Source organism: Sclerotinia sclerotiorum, genomic scaffold, assembly GCF_000146945.2.
Source record: "Sclerotinia sclerotiorum 1980 UF-70 scaffold_11 genomic scaffold, whole genome shotgun sequence".
In the NCBI taxonomy this organism is placed as follows: Eukaryota; Fungi; Ascomycota; class Leotiomycetes; order Helotiales; family Sclerotiniaceae; genus Sclerotinia; species Sclerotinia sclerotiorum.
In genome coordinates this window covers 699,590-712,585 of record NW_001820825.1, presented here as the reverse complement: position 1 = coordinate 712,585, position 12,996 = coordinate 699,590, and the positions used below count along the sequence as shown (strand labels likewise).

At 43.2% G+C, this 12,996-nt stretch overlaps 4 protein-coding genes across 4 annotated transcripts; 1 reads left to right on the top strand and 3 right to left on the bottom strand.

The window, feature by feature from the left end:
* Nucleotides 1-12: 12 nt before the first annotated feature.
* SS1G_08388 (hypothetical protein) lies at nucleotides 13-4,856 on the top strand (the record flags this gene model as incomplete). Its single annotated transcript, XM_001590598.1, has 4 exons — nucleotides 13-49; nucleotides 179-327; nucleotides 637-4,761; nucleotides 4,827-4,856. 4 exons carry the CDS (start codon nucleotides 13-15, stop codon nucleotides 4,854-4,856), a joined length of 4,341 nt encoding a protein of 1,446 aa, XP_001590648.1.
* Nucleotides 4,857-5,832: 976 nt separating this feature from the next.
* Nucleotides 5,833-7,884, bottom strand: SS1G_08387 (hypothetical protein; the record flags this gene model as incomplete). Its single annotated transcript, XM_001590597.1, has 4 exons — nucleotides 5,833-6,930; nucleotides 7,049-7,226; nucleotides 7,282-7,353; nucleotides 7,412-7,884. The coding sequence occupies 4 exons, from the start codon at nucleotides 7,882-7,884 to the stop codon at nucleotides 5,833-5,835; spliced, it is 1,821 nt and encodes a 606-aa protein (XP_001590647.1).
* Nucleotides 7,885-9,208: 1,324 nt separating this feature from the next.
* Nucleotides 9,209-10,631, bottom strand: SS1G_08386 (hypothetical protein; the record flags this gene model as incomplete). Its single annotated transcript, XM_001590596.1, has 3 exons — nucleotides 9,209-10,050; nucleotides 10,108-10,308; nucleotides 10,547-10,631. 3 exons carry the CDS (start codon nucleotides 10,629-10,631, stop codon nucleotides 9,209-9,211), a joined length of 1,128 nt encoding a protein of 375 aa, XP_001590646.1.
* A 1,221-nt stretch (nucleotides 10,632-11,852) lies between these two features.
* Nucleotides 11,853-12,565, bottom strand: SS1G_08385 (predicted protein; the record flags this gene model as incomplete). Its single annotated transcript, XM_001590595.1, has 3 exons — nucleotides 11,853-12,067; nucleotides 12,123-12,221; nucleotides 12,292-12,565. 3 exons carry the CDS (start codon nucleotides 12,563-12,565, stop codon nucleotides 11,853-11,855), a joined length of 588 nt encoding a protein of 195 aa, XP_001590645.1.
* Nucleotides 12,566-12,996: the final 431 nt, after the last annotated feature.

The window sequence follows — 12,996 nt, the reverse complement described above, 5'->3', positions numbered from 1 at the left end:
CATACTCACAACATGGCTTCTGGAAAGATTCGTACACCGGAAGAAGCTGGTATGTCTATGCTCTTGTGTTATCAGTACTATCAGTTCTACAACCCTTGTTATGCGACAACTCTCCCCTCTATCTTCGCCCCCCACTTCACCAGATTCTGTGATACTGACTATATTTTCTACTGAATAGTGGCAAGAATCGCATATTTGTCCAGCGATGTAATTGTCTCAGTACAGCCTGCACATTCAATTGAATCCGAGTTCTCTTCACATTTACAAAGATATGCCGGAAGAAAAGATCTAAGTCTTGTTGCTGCCAGTGGAAATGGGGTTCCCGAGGTCAGTAATCCAAGGTTACATCTATCCAATGTCAGATAAAGGTATTGACTTATGTGCAATCAGATACAAACAATCCGACACAACAATGACCCTCTATTATCAGTATTTACACCAATCCGCAATGGAAAACTAGTCACAGTCACCACAAGTTCCTCAATACTTGTTTCTTCAGTGCCCCACCTATACCGTCTTGCAAACTTCCCAGTGGTCATCCACGTTTCATTACAACCTTCACAATACCCTGACTACTCCTCGGTAACTTCGATACGAAATTCTGGCTTCACATTTTTACAGTCCGAGACACTTCAGGAGGCACAAGATATTGCCGTGACTGCCCATGCTCTTGCTATCAAGTCAGGAAAGGGTGTCATTCATTTCTTTGATTCCAGATCGGCAGAGAGTGACAACGATGTTGATTTCGAAAACCCTGATGTTGTTTCAAAGATTTTGAATATTGATTCCGTCAGAGTCTATCAAAGCAGCAAGATTGGAGGTTCTAGCATACATGCTGATGATGGAAGAATTGCAACTATTTCCGAGAACGCTGCGACGGGTGTCACATCCGGTGGGGAAAACAACGCTGAGTCTGCTGTACCAGGTCAAACAACTACTGAAGTACCATCCAAGGCTTCTTCTGTAGGATCTTCGAAATCTTCTTCAGTAAGAGCAAGTAGCGTGGATAGCAGTACTTCTTCCGCCACAACAGTCGATTCGCCAAATGTACGGGCCGTAAGCTCAGACGACATCTATAACTTTGTCTCTGGTATCTGGGATCAGTTGAAATTGATGGTTGGCCGAGAATATAGCCCTTTCGAATATACTGGTCCATCAAACGCTGAAAATGCTTTGTTCATTTTTGGATCAGATGTTGGATCGTTTGCTCGAGCCATCGATGAAGGTCCCGATGAAATTTTCGCAAAAGCCGGTATTATTACTGCGCGTTTATATAGGCCATGGCTGGGCTCTAAACTGATTGAGGCCATTCCTAAATCTATCAAGAGAATTGCTGTGCTCGAACAAATCAGAAGAAAGACAACCAAATGGGGACCATTACTTTTGGACTTGCTTACAACACTCAAAGCAGGACCAGGAGGCGGTGTAGAAGTTATTGTTGGACACCAATTGGGATTTATTGAACCAGACACAGTACGACAGGCTCTCCGTGGCGTTGTACAGAATTTAGTTTCTGAGAAGCCAATTCAAAATCTTGAGGTTGGAAACCCTGATGGACCAAATGAATCTTCAAATGGATACGCTCTAAGCCAACCAAAAGTCGAGTCCGCCTACATGAAGATATTAGATCAAATTTTTGGTAAGAGACTTCATTTGGCGAACCAGATTGATTCGAAGAATGCCGGCATCTCTTCGACCATTGCCTCAAACCCAGAATTTGGCTTCGGTTCTCTGCTTGCCAGAAAGGAGCATCGCCAAAGATTTACCGAGGAAATTAAGGAGGCGGCAAAATCCAATGAATTCATAACCGAGGCGCCCAAATCATGGCTGTCAAAATGGTCTGTGGGTGCCGATGATGAATTAGCAGATGAAATTATTGCTCGCCTTGAGACAGATGGGTCTGCATTATCACAAAAGTTACTCGCAAAGAAGGGATTATTCCGTAAGGAATCTCCTTGGCTGGTTGGTTCTGATGCATGGGCGTACGACCTTGGAAATTCAGGGGTACACCATGTCATTGCATCTGGTGAGAATGTCAACATGCTCATCATCGACTCCACTCCATACTCGGAGCGCTCAGCCGCCGATGCTGAGAGAAGGAAGAAGGACATTGGTCTTTATGCCATGAACTTTGGTAATGCTTATGTTGCGTCTGTCGCTGTATACAGTTCTTACACCCAAGTTCTCCAAGCAATGATTGAGGCAGATCAATTTAATGGTCCATCCGTTGTTGTTGCTTATCTCCCTTACTTCAAAGAGAATGATTCTCCTTTGACTGTTCTCCAAGAAACTAAGAAGGCGGTGGATCTTGGTTACTGGCCATTGTACAGGTGGAACCCTGACAATGAAGAGAAGGGAGAGGTTAACTTCTCCCTGGATTCTGAGCGAATTAAGAAGGAACTTAAGGACTTTTTGGCTCGTGATAATCATCTTACTCAATTGATGAAGAAGCATCCCGAGTTCTCATCCAATCTTTCCGAAGATTATGGTACCGAGGTCCGTGCCTTGCAAAAGAGAAAGGCAAAGGATGCATACAATGAGCTTCTTGAAGGTATGCTCGGTGCACCTTTAACTATTCTCTTTGCTTCAGACAATGGCAACGCTGAATCTCTAGCAAAGAGATTGGGCAATAGGGGTAAAGCACGAGGTTTGAAGACAATTGTTATGGCCATGGAAGACTATCCTATCGAGGATCTCGCCACCGAAGAAAACATCGTTTTCCTAACGAGTACCGCTGGTCAAGGAGAGTTCCCACAAAATGGTCATGCATTTTGGGAAGCGATCAAGGACAACACCGATCTGGACCTCACATCGGTTAATTACTCTGTATTTGCTCTTGGTGATAGTCACTACTGGCCCCGCAAAGAAGACAAACACTACTACAACAAGCCAGGAAAGGACCTCGATCGTGTTTTAGCAAATCTCGGCGGAAAGCGTCTTGCCGATGTTGGATTGGGAGACGATCAAGATCCAGATGGATACCAAACTGGTTACCAAAACTGGGAACCTATCATTTGGCAATCCCTTGGAGTTGACAAAGTTGAAGGTTTGGAACCTGAAGCCCCACCCATCACTAACGAGGACATCAAGATTGAATCGAACTACCTTCGTGGTACTATTGAAGAAGGATTAAAGGATATGTCAACTATGGCCATTTCTGCTGCTGATCAACAATTAACCAAGTTTCACGGTACATACATGCAAGATGATCGTGACCTTCGGGATGAACGTAAGGCACAAGGCCTTGAGCCTGCCTATTCTTTCATGATTCGTTGCAGATTGCCCGGTGGTGTTTCCACTCCAAAACAATGGATTCAAATGGACGATGTCAGCAACGAATTCGGAAATGAAACCATGAAACTCACCACCCGTCAAACGTTCCAGTTCCATGGAGTCATCAAAACTAAGCTCAAGGGTGCCATGCGTGGTATCAATAAAGCTTTGATGACCACAATCGCTGCCTGTGGTGATGTCAATCGTAACGTCATGTGCAGTAGTTTGCCAACTGCTTCGAAGTACCACAAGCAAGTTTATGCCATCTCCCGGAAGATTTCTGATCACCTTTTGCCATCTACAACTGCTTATCACGAGATTTGGCTCAAGGATGAAAACGACAAGAAGGTTCAAGTAGCTGGTGACGCTGTTCAGGATTATGAGCCTTTATATGGTCCTACTTATTTGCCAAGAAAGTTCAAGATCACTATTGCCATCCCTCCACACAATGACACTGATGTTTATGCTCACGATGTCGGTCTTATTGCTATCAAGGGTGATGATGGTAATTTGGCTGGCTTCAATCTTCTCGTCGGTGGTGGTATGGGTGTTACCCATAACAACAAGAAGACATATCCTCGAACCGGAAGCTGCCTTGGATATGTTTCCAAAGAGCAAGCTCACATCGCTTGTGAGAAGGTTATGCTTGTTCAACGTGATCACGGTGATCGTAAGAACCGAAAGCATGCTCGTCTCAAGTACACCGTAGATGATATGGGTGTCGATGTTTTCAAGGGCAAGGTCGAAGAATTATGGGGTCAAGAATTCGAGAAGGCCAAGCCATTCAAATTCCAAAGCAATATCGACACATTCGGCTGGGTTAAAGATGAGACTGGATTGAATCACTTCACTCTATTCATTGAGAATGGCCGTATTGAGGACACTGCGGATTTCCCAATGAAGACTGGTTTACGGGAGGTGGCCAAGGTTCACAAGGGCGAATTCAGATTAACTGGTAACCAACATTTGATTCTCAGCAACGTTGCTGATGAAGACCTTCCAGCGATGAAAGAAATGTTAGCCAAGTATAAGCTTGACAATACTTCTTTCTCCGGAATGCGTCTTTCATCCTCCGCTTGTGTCGCTTTCCCGACTTGCGGTCTCGCCATGGCTGAATCCGAACGTTATCTCCCAGAACTCATCACCAAGCTCGAGGGTGTGATTGAAGAAAATGGCCTGCGTCAAGATTCCATTGTTATGCGTATGACAGGATGTCCTAACGGTTGCGCTAGACCTTGGTTAGCAGAAGTTGCTTTCGTGGGTAAAGCTTATGGTGCCTATAACATGTATCTTGGAGGTGGATATCATGGACAACGTCTTAACAAGCTTTACAGAAGCAGTATCAAAGAAGATGAAATTCTGGAAATTATGAAACCATTATTGAAGAGATATTCATTGGAGAGAGAGGAGGGTGAACATTTTGGAGATTTCTGTATTAGAATTGGGATGATTAAGGAGACGACCGAGGGAAAGACTTTCCATGATGATGTGAGTATTCCTTTTCCCCCTTAATTCTTAATTTTGATTAGTTGGTTCTAACACATAAATAATAGGTCGCCGAGGAAGAATCTGACGAAGAATGAATAATTGATTGATCACACAAAATTCCAACAGCATCGTCCTTTCTGCATTGCACGTACGCACGGCGTTTCCATGGGTATAAACCAAGTCTTTTCCATCTCTCTTCTTTTCTCGTCCATTTACTCGAGTACCTTGCTTGGAAAGAAGGTATTTTGACCACATTTTGGCATTCGTTCGACTGCGTACCCAATGAGGTGGGCAATGGTGGTTTGTTTGTCTTATCCGATATGTACATACCTGAGTACTTGGGAGTGTAGAAGTATATAGCCTATTTAGGTACGAAAAATACGAAAAATTATTATACGAGTCATGAATTTATTAAGACAATGGTGATGATAAATGTTATTATATTGATGCTTGGGTAAGGTTTTCGGGGGGCAGAAGAAATTTGCACAATCAAGCCACCTCAATATATGCAGCGCATTCAATAACCTTTGCTTCGGTGTATTCACGAAGTACTCCCAGCGCATTTTGCCAGCATGCATTTACTCGCCATAAATATTAACCTGGCTCTCAGCACTTCTGCAAGTAAAAGGGCATTTATAGTTCATGTACACAGCTATCTTTGTATAACAGTCTCCTTATAAGATATTACCTCCATAAGTTTCTGACATAAAGCAAGTAACGTGGGATGTAATTGCAAAATTTGAGCATCCCCCGCCTAAATTCTCTCCCCTCTCACGTCGTTAAAAGTACCTTTGTCAAATCTATCTCTAAGATCTAATCAGCAGTCTGTCATATAGCACAATCAAAGCGACCTAAAACTAGTTCCCGCTGAATCCATCATCAGAAACCTTGATAATGTGGTTCCTGTCGAACTATGTATAAAGCAATTGAAGCTCCCTTCTAGGGTAAAGAGGCCGAGTCGTGATAAATTTGGGCTTTGTCGAATGTCTCGTCTCATCACTCAGAATAATCCAGTATTTAAATATGCCTATCAGCTTGAAACAACCAACTGTCCCTCTGCTCACATTACTCCTATCCAGCATTCACTGGGCTCCTGCATGTAAAGGCCGTGATTTGGGGCTCCTGAAAGGCCTGGATTAATGCCTCAATCGCAGCGTACGCGCCCAAAGCAGCCGTAACCAACGCACCACCAAAGTAAATGATATTCCAGGTGTTCAAAATGAATCTCTTTCTGAAACCTCGCAAGATTCTTCTGAAACCCGTATCTGTAAGTGTGACTTGACCGGTGGTAGGATTGAAACCTTCTGTTTCGAGAATAGCATCAGCCTTGATGCAGTAGCCTACGTAAAGGATAGGCGGGAATGTGTAGGTGAATTGCAGAATACAAAGAGCTGCAACGAGGGATGAGAGACCGAAAAAATTCGGGATGGCAGCGGAAACAACGTAAGCAATAGACCAATAAACGGGGACAATGCTCATCCAAAGCAACTTTCCCCTATGTGAGCTAAGAGGTGGGGCACCCAAAAAGTCCACAAATAAGTTATTGTATAGGACTTTGATGCCGATATTACCGTAAAGGCCAGCTGCGATAAGGGCCGAGATGAACGCAATTACGTTATTAACCGTCTGCCACGCATAGGGGGATAACCCTTGATAAGACGGATTCACGGCATATTGACCTTGATAGCCATAGACAAAACATCCGTAGAACATGTAGAGAATATAGATAAATGCTTGGGCGCAAATCATACCCTTCCAAAAGTCTCGCGGCTTGCGCATCTCGGACATGAATTCTGTGAATAACATAGCTCCTCCATAAGCATAAACGGCTTGCATGAGGCCATTCACAGCACCAGTGAAACCTTTCGTTGAAGGAGGAAGATGACCAAATGTTGTAACGGGAGGGTAGTTGCCAGCAGCATCTGGGGTTACGAGTCCACCACCAAGCGCAAAGCCAGCTGAAGCATCTACAGCGAGGTAATTTGGTGCACTATGTGCAACGACTCCCATGCTACAGAATATGATGAACATATTCATCCAGATGGCTGCATTGGCTAGCCAACCGAACTTCTGTAACGTGCGAACTTGGCCGAGGAAAAAGCCAGCAAGGGCGAATACAAGACAGCATATCGCGTAGCAGAGTTTGAACTTTGCAACTTGAGAAAGCGCCTACGACTTCGTTAGTCTATCTTGCAATCTTGAGGCTTCTATGCGACCAAGATACTCAAGTCCGACAAAGCTTCCAAAGTCTAGAAAAGGAGGATGTTCATAAATGGAAAAAACCAACCTGCCCATTGCCAACAACAATCACCCCAACATTGAATAGAAGTTGAATAGATTGAAGGATATTGACTGCGTGCCGAACAGGGGCTCCATAAACCCGAAATGCTATATCTCCATATGTTCGCAATGGATATTGGTGGGAATCAAGCCCGAGGAACATGTAGTATAGAAGAAATCCACCACTAAATTTGTTAGTGTGTGGGTTCAAGCACAGTTATCGAGAGTTCCTTCGCTTACTATACAGCCAATCCTCCAAATACGGTATAAAGTGCAATACCAGGTCCCCAACCTAGTGCACCCAGTGCAAAACTAGCAGATATGATATTAGTTGATTATACATCATAGTGGGAGATTTTCAGAGACTCACGGAACGGCAAAAGGACCTAAGATATCCGTAGTAATCAGATAAAACACTGCCGACCAAGTAGCCGTCCTCAAAGCCCTACTAGCATTTGTCCACTCATCATTCGTGACCGTCGCACGATCGCCATGGGCCATTTCATGTACATCTCTTTCCGCGGCCGTCTTTTCCTCACCAGTCTCTCTATTCCCGTTCGACTTTTCCTCCGCAGCCGCAGAATTTACTGGAGCTTGGCCGCTGAGATTCTTCGGTGGAAGAATCAGAGAAAAGAAAGTGGTATCACCTATATCATTATTGGCACTAGCATCTTCTTCCGCGCGTGCAAGACCTGCATAGTAATGATATTCCTCAAAAGTGACAGAAGGATCGTGATATTTTTTATGCTGCGGTTGAACGTATGCAGATGTAATTGCATCAGCAGTCTCTCCGCTGAGTCGAGGGACACCAGCAGATCCTGCCAATGCAGCTGCCGTAGCCATTATTTATGTATGCGATTCGGTGATTCGTGATCGTAAAATGAAGATACGAAAGATGTTCCAAAGGAAGGAACTGTCACTCGCTCATAAGAAGCTTTTGATGCCCTAATTTTATTGAGATTTGAAGGATGTCGATGGGGCGAGGTGGTAGGGAAGAGCAGGAAACAAAATATGAAAACTCGTATCAGGAAGAAAGTAGAGTGTACAACATGTAACAAGAACCTGAATTACAACTCTAGCATTTTAAAAAATAGGCTGCTTGTCAATGGGGTCAAATCATCGACTTTGCAGACGAGAGAGTTGTTGGATATAGTTGTAAGTGTACAGAAAATTAATCGCGCAAAAAAGACACTTAATTACCTCAAAACCGTACACAACAGAACCCTAGCTTTGTCATATCGTGCCTACCTATTACAGAAGTTACAACAGATAGAATGCAAAGATCGAAAAGAGTGGTTCAGCTCGAATCTATATCAAAACGGCAGGTGTGATCAAGCTGTAACCTCGCATGTAATCTTATGTGACGTTGAAGTTTAGCGAACCCCATTTACCATTCACAAACCAGGTGAAGCACCTTTGTATCTTAGTACTTTCCTTCCTTGTGTGATGGTAATGACCCTCGTTTCGTTTACTCGATTGATATGTGTATAACCTGGATCTTGTAAGATTGTATGTACCTAGCAGGGAATAGCTTCCTATGAAACTCACTTATATGGTAAATGAGACGTAGTATATTTCTGTGAAAGGAAAAGCAAGAGGGGATAAGGAAAGAGATTCTGATACCTTTTCCCCCTCATCTACCGATCATATTCACAATGACGATGACGGTATTTCGTAATCGTCATACCTTGCAGCTACACTGCAATGCAACACTGACATGCATCTCAGACATGGGGAAGAACCTGGTATGCATGGCACAAGACCTTTGGGTTGCATCACACTACATGTGAAGACTGCGTTGTTCGGCTATTGTTTATGTTCTGCCTGCCAATCAAGGGAATCTTGTCTTGAGACTTTGGTAATTCAGGAAATATCCACGCAATTTTGTCATTTTCGTCCATCATGTCGTTCCAATGTAGTCGAACTTTTTTTTACTCATCTTTGACGAACATCTACATCGGCTTCAAAATAGATCTCGGTCGTACAAGACAGGCTGAAGGCTGAGAGTCTCTAGAGCATGCTTGGTGTTACGTTTTTATTGACTCATCCCATATTCAATGTCATTAGTGGAAGTAACTTAGCAGGAGGTTAAAGATCACCACTTAAAATCTAAGCTTTCGTATTCCGCGAAGCTATAGAAAAAAAAAACATTTCCCTACTACCACAATTATGCACTACCAGAAGCCTTAGCAGCATGTCCAGGTATCACACCCTCTTTCTTCGCTTCAGAATCAACAATAAAAGGAATCTCATCCTTCAAACTCCTTCCCGTAGGTTTCCAACCCAAAAATTTCCTAGCTCTCTTTGCAAATCCTTTAGAATTCAATCCCCAAGACACAGCTTCGAATCCAGCCAGTTTTTTAGCTTCTTCCACATTCATCGGTGCCACTTCCTTCGTTTTAATAAGTCCTTTCTCATATGCTACTTCACCAACTAGTTTGGATAGTTCTCCCCACACATGATGACCATTCTCGGCCAGGAAATATCCCTTTTCATTCCATAATTCGGCATCGTTAGGTCCGGGTCCTGCAACGGCTGCTTCTGCGAGTAATAACCACAACTGACTGAGATCATGAACATGCACATTATCCCATTCCGTCAGGCCCTTTCCAAGTTGAGGAGCCTGACTCTTCTGCAAGGTAATCTGAACCAAATTATATACCTGACGACTTCGCTGATTTCCGGGACCTCGACCAGGACCATAGATTGTGGGTGGGCATACGATAGCGGTCTTTACGCCGTCGGATCCAGCCCCCAAAACAATCTTGTCGATCTCTCTATGGAAAGCAGTATCGGGTAAATTGGTCAATTTCGAAACGCCTTCAAGATCATCATATGGTTCTTGTGAAGGAGGTTCACCATAGGTTTGAGTTTCCATGTCTTTCCAGCAGAGAATACCGGTTCCAGACAAGTGTAACCAGTAACCTGGATTTTCTTTCGTGTGACCCTTGGCAATCCCTTTGGCTATAGATTTCGCAGCGCCTTCATGGTCAGAAGAATCTGCGGTATCTGAACGAGTTTTAATTAGCGATTTTCAGGATACATGAAGATGCCAATCAAACTTACGCAGAACAATATCCGCCTTGGCAGCTTCTTGTTCAATAATCGAAGCATCATCCAATGTCCCATATGCGAAACGAATTTTAGGAAATGCAGCAGCTACTGGAGCTGCTTTATCGGAGTTTCGCACCAATGCTGTATACTCCCAATCTGGATGTGCGTTGTAAAGTGTATAGAGTGCATCACCGCCAGTGTAACCTGTGGTTCCTGTGCTTGAAGTTGTTAATTGGTGGTTTGCTGGTGGATGGTGTAACTTCGAAACTTACATGAAAATTTTTGGCGCCATCGTGTCAAGGTTTGTGGGAATCTTATTTTGAGTTGCAATGTAGATTGACTTCTAGGTACAAATAGATACACAAAATAACTATGACGCTTCCAGATATTTACATTTCTATACATTGGTGTTGGGTTCCTGATATTGTCATGACGTAAGGTACCTACCTACCTACCTTACTTAATAAGTATTTATAAGCAATGAGAATGAGGTAAATGAGACGTTCCCTGTCTTGTCTCCTTAAGACTTTATCCATCACTGCTTCATTTGTCGGGAGTTATTATTTTCCATCACCATTACGTTGTTACTTGCGTTTCTATAATCCCGAGGATGAAGTTGTTACTGATATAATTTTCATTTTGTTTGGCTCGTAGATCGGTACTGCAAAATAAGTATATGTTTACATGTGTAAGATCACTACTTCCCCCACGCCAGAAACAATTATAAGACAAGGCACTTTTACTGTATGCAGGTACCTCTCAGCAACTCAGCTTGGAAGATGCTATATGCTGCATCACATCTCGGCATCAAGCCTAGCTACTAGGTAACGGTGTTGCTTACAGGCACGGGAAAGCTCTCCTTGAAATGATACGCTGGGCCAGAATATTAACGTTGACCTTAATATTTATCCTCACCCCACCGGTTTCAAAATTCAGACCGATTGCGGACCCATTGGCATCGGACTTCTGGCATTTGCTCAGTCCCGCTGATTCTGCTTGATATTTTTGTTGTGGCTGTATGTATTTATGTGGCTGAATCAAACAAAAATCTCAAGCCACACTGATGCCGCCATAATGAAGCTAAGAGGGGCGGCCTAAGTAGTCCCGAAAGCCAAGGGTTATCAGCCGCCCTGTACCATAAAACAGCGGAGCGGGCATTGCCGTGACTACATCGTGACATGATTGCTTCTCGAAATTCTTGAATTCAATTTCAATACAACATCATAATCATGATTATGATGTGATCAAGCATTGGAACGTTTTACAAATATTAACTGCTTTTCAGAGATCTGATACTTTCAGATTCCAAGACATCAACAAGTCCTATTTAGTCTGCCACCGCGCTATATCCACTGGAAGTCTTGTGTCAGAGGATACTATGGAGCAAAGTCGAATCGTATTACTCCGTACATTCAAGATTATGAACTAGCGGGGAAGAAGGAAAGGTGCGGGGAGCTAGGAAACCACTACTTGCTCGTCAGATACACATGATTGAATCGTCAGCTGTAGGGAAAAATCAGGTCTGATATGGCTAAATTGATTCTCCGCAGCTTTCAAACTGAGAGGATAATACCGAGCCAAGGCTGTATGGTTTCCACATCTGAATCTTATGATGATCAATGGCACTTTATACTGATTCTGTTCAGCGGGAATTTTGCGAAAATGAAATTTGATTCCTGGTACAGTGGATTTTAACCCAATATCTGAAAAAGAAATAATTTCAAACACAGAGTGTAAAAGTTGCACTCCTCGAATTCTCAACTTGGAGCGACCAAAGCATATCCTAAACTATTTCCCTCCTCATCTCGTATCACTTCGGGAAGTGAACACAGGTACACTCCAAACACTGTAGGAAAACTTATCATCATACCGCCTACCAAGATTGCATCACTGTTAAAACTAGGTGTTTGAAGACCATAGTTGATCATGGAAAGTCCTAAAACCAATGATGCCTGAAAGAGTGGAAGACCAACTGCCACAGAATTAACTCCAGGTTCATACTCAAAATTCACAGCGAGAAATCGTACCTTTTTTGAAGCCGTAAGGGAAAGCAGCCTTTGAAGTACACTGCAAAAGAATACGAAGTATAAGGCAAATTGTAACAGTAAGTGCGCCAAACATAGTGACTATGAAATCAAAGCAACCATTAGCAATTGTAACCTCCGCAAAACTTCTCAATAACAGATAAAGACTTACAAGAGCTGATCAGTCCAACAATCGATTGTTTCCAATCTTGAACTTTTTCTTCATGAACGATACGAAAGAGAGACCAGCCAGTTTGTTCTCCAAAAAGTGCTCTGAAAGATCGTTCTGTGAAGTCATAAAGTTCTGCGCCCCGCCCATCTTTCCATAATTTGGCAGTTTCCTCTGCAATATCTGGTGATGTGCCTAGCTTCGTTACGAGGGTGCGAGAAATATAGGCACGCACATCCTTAGAAGTGGCTGAAAGCGCGGGCAATCTTGGTGTCATGATATCAAGCAGTGAGTCCAATATGAAACCTGGTTAATTCTCTGATGGAATGTTATATGAATTTTTGGTCAAATTCGTAAGATAGGAATAATACAAAGGTGTAAGTTGTCGCAACCTGTGTAGAGATCATTCTCGCTTACTAATTGCCGGTATCCGGTATTAGGCTCAATGTGGCAAGACGATTGTGGGTCTATGTAGTCAGGAGTTGTATCTCCAATAATAAGACAACCTTCTTCATATTTACAAGAACAAGCCTTTCTCCGGCTTGTGAATGTGGGACATCCGCTTACAGATAGGAAAAGCGGATTCTATGGTCCCTCATCTACCTAATGTTGTCTTCCTGCTACACATCTTTTTTTGATCTCGGTATACAGTCGATCTTCGAATCCTAGACTTAGGCTCCATATCGGCGTTATATGCTAGGAAGACTT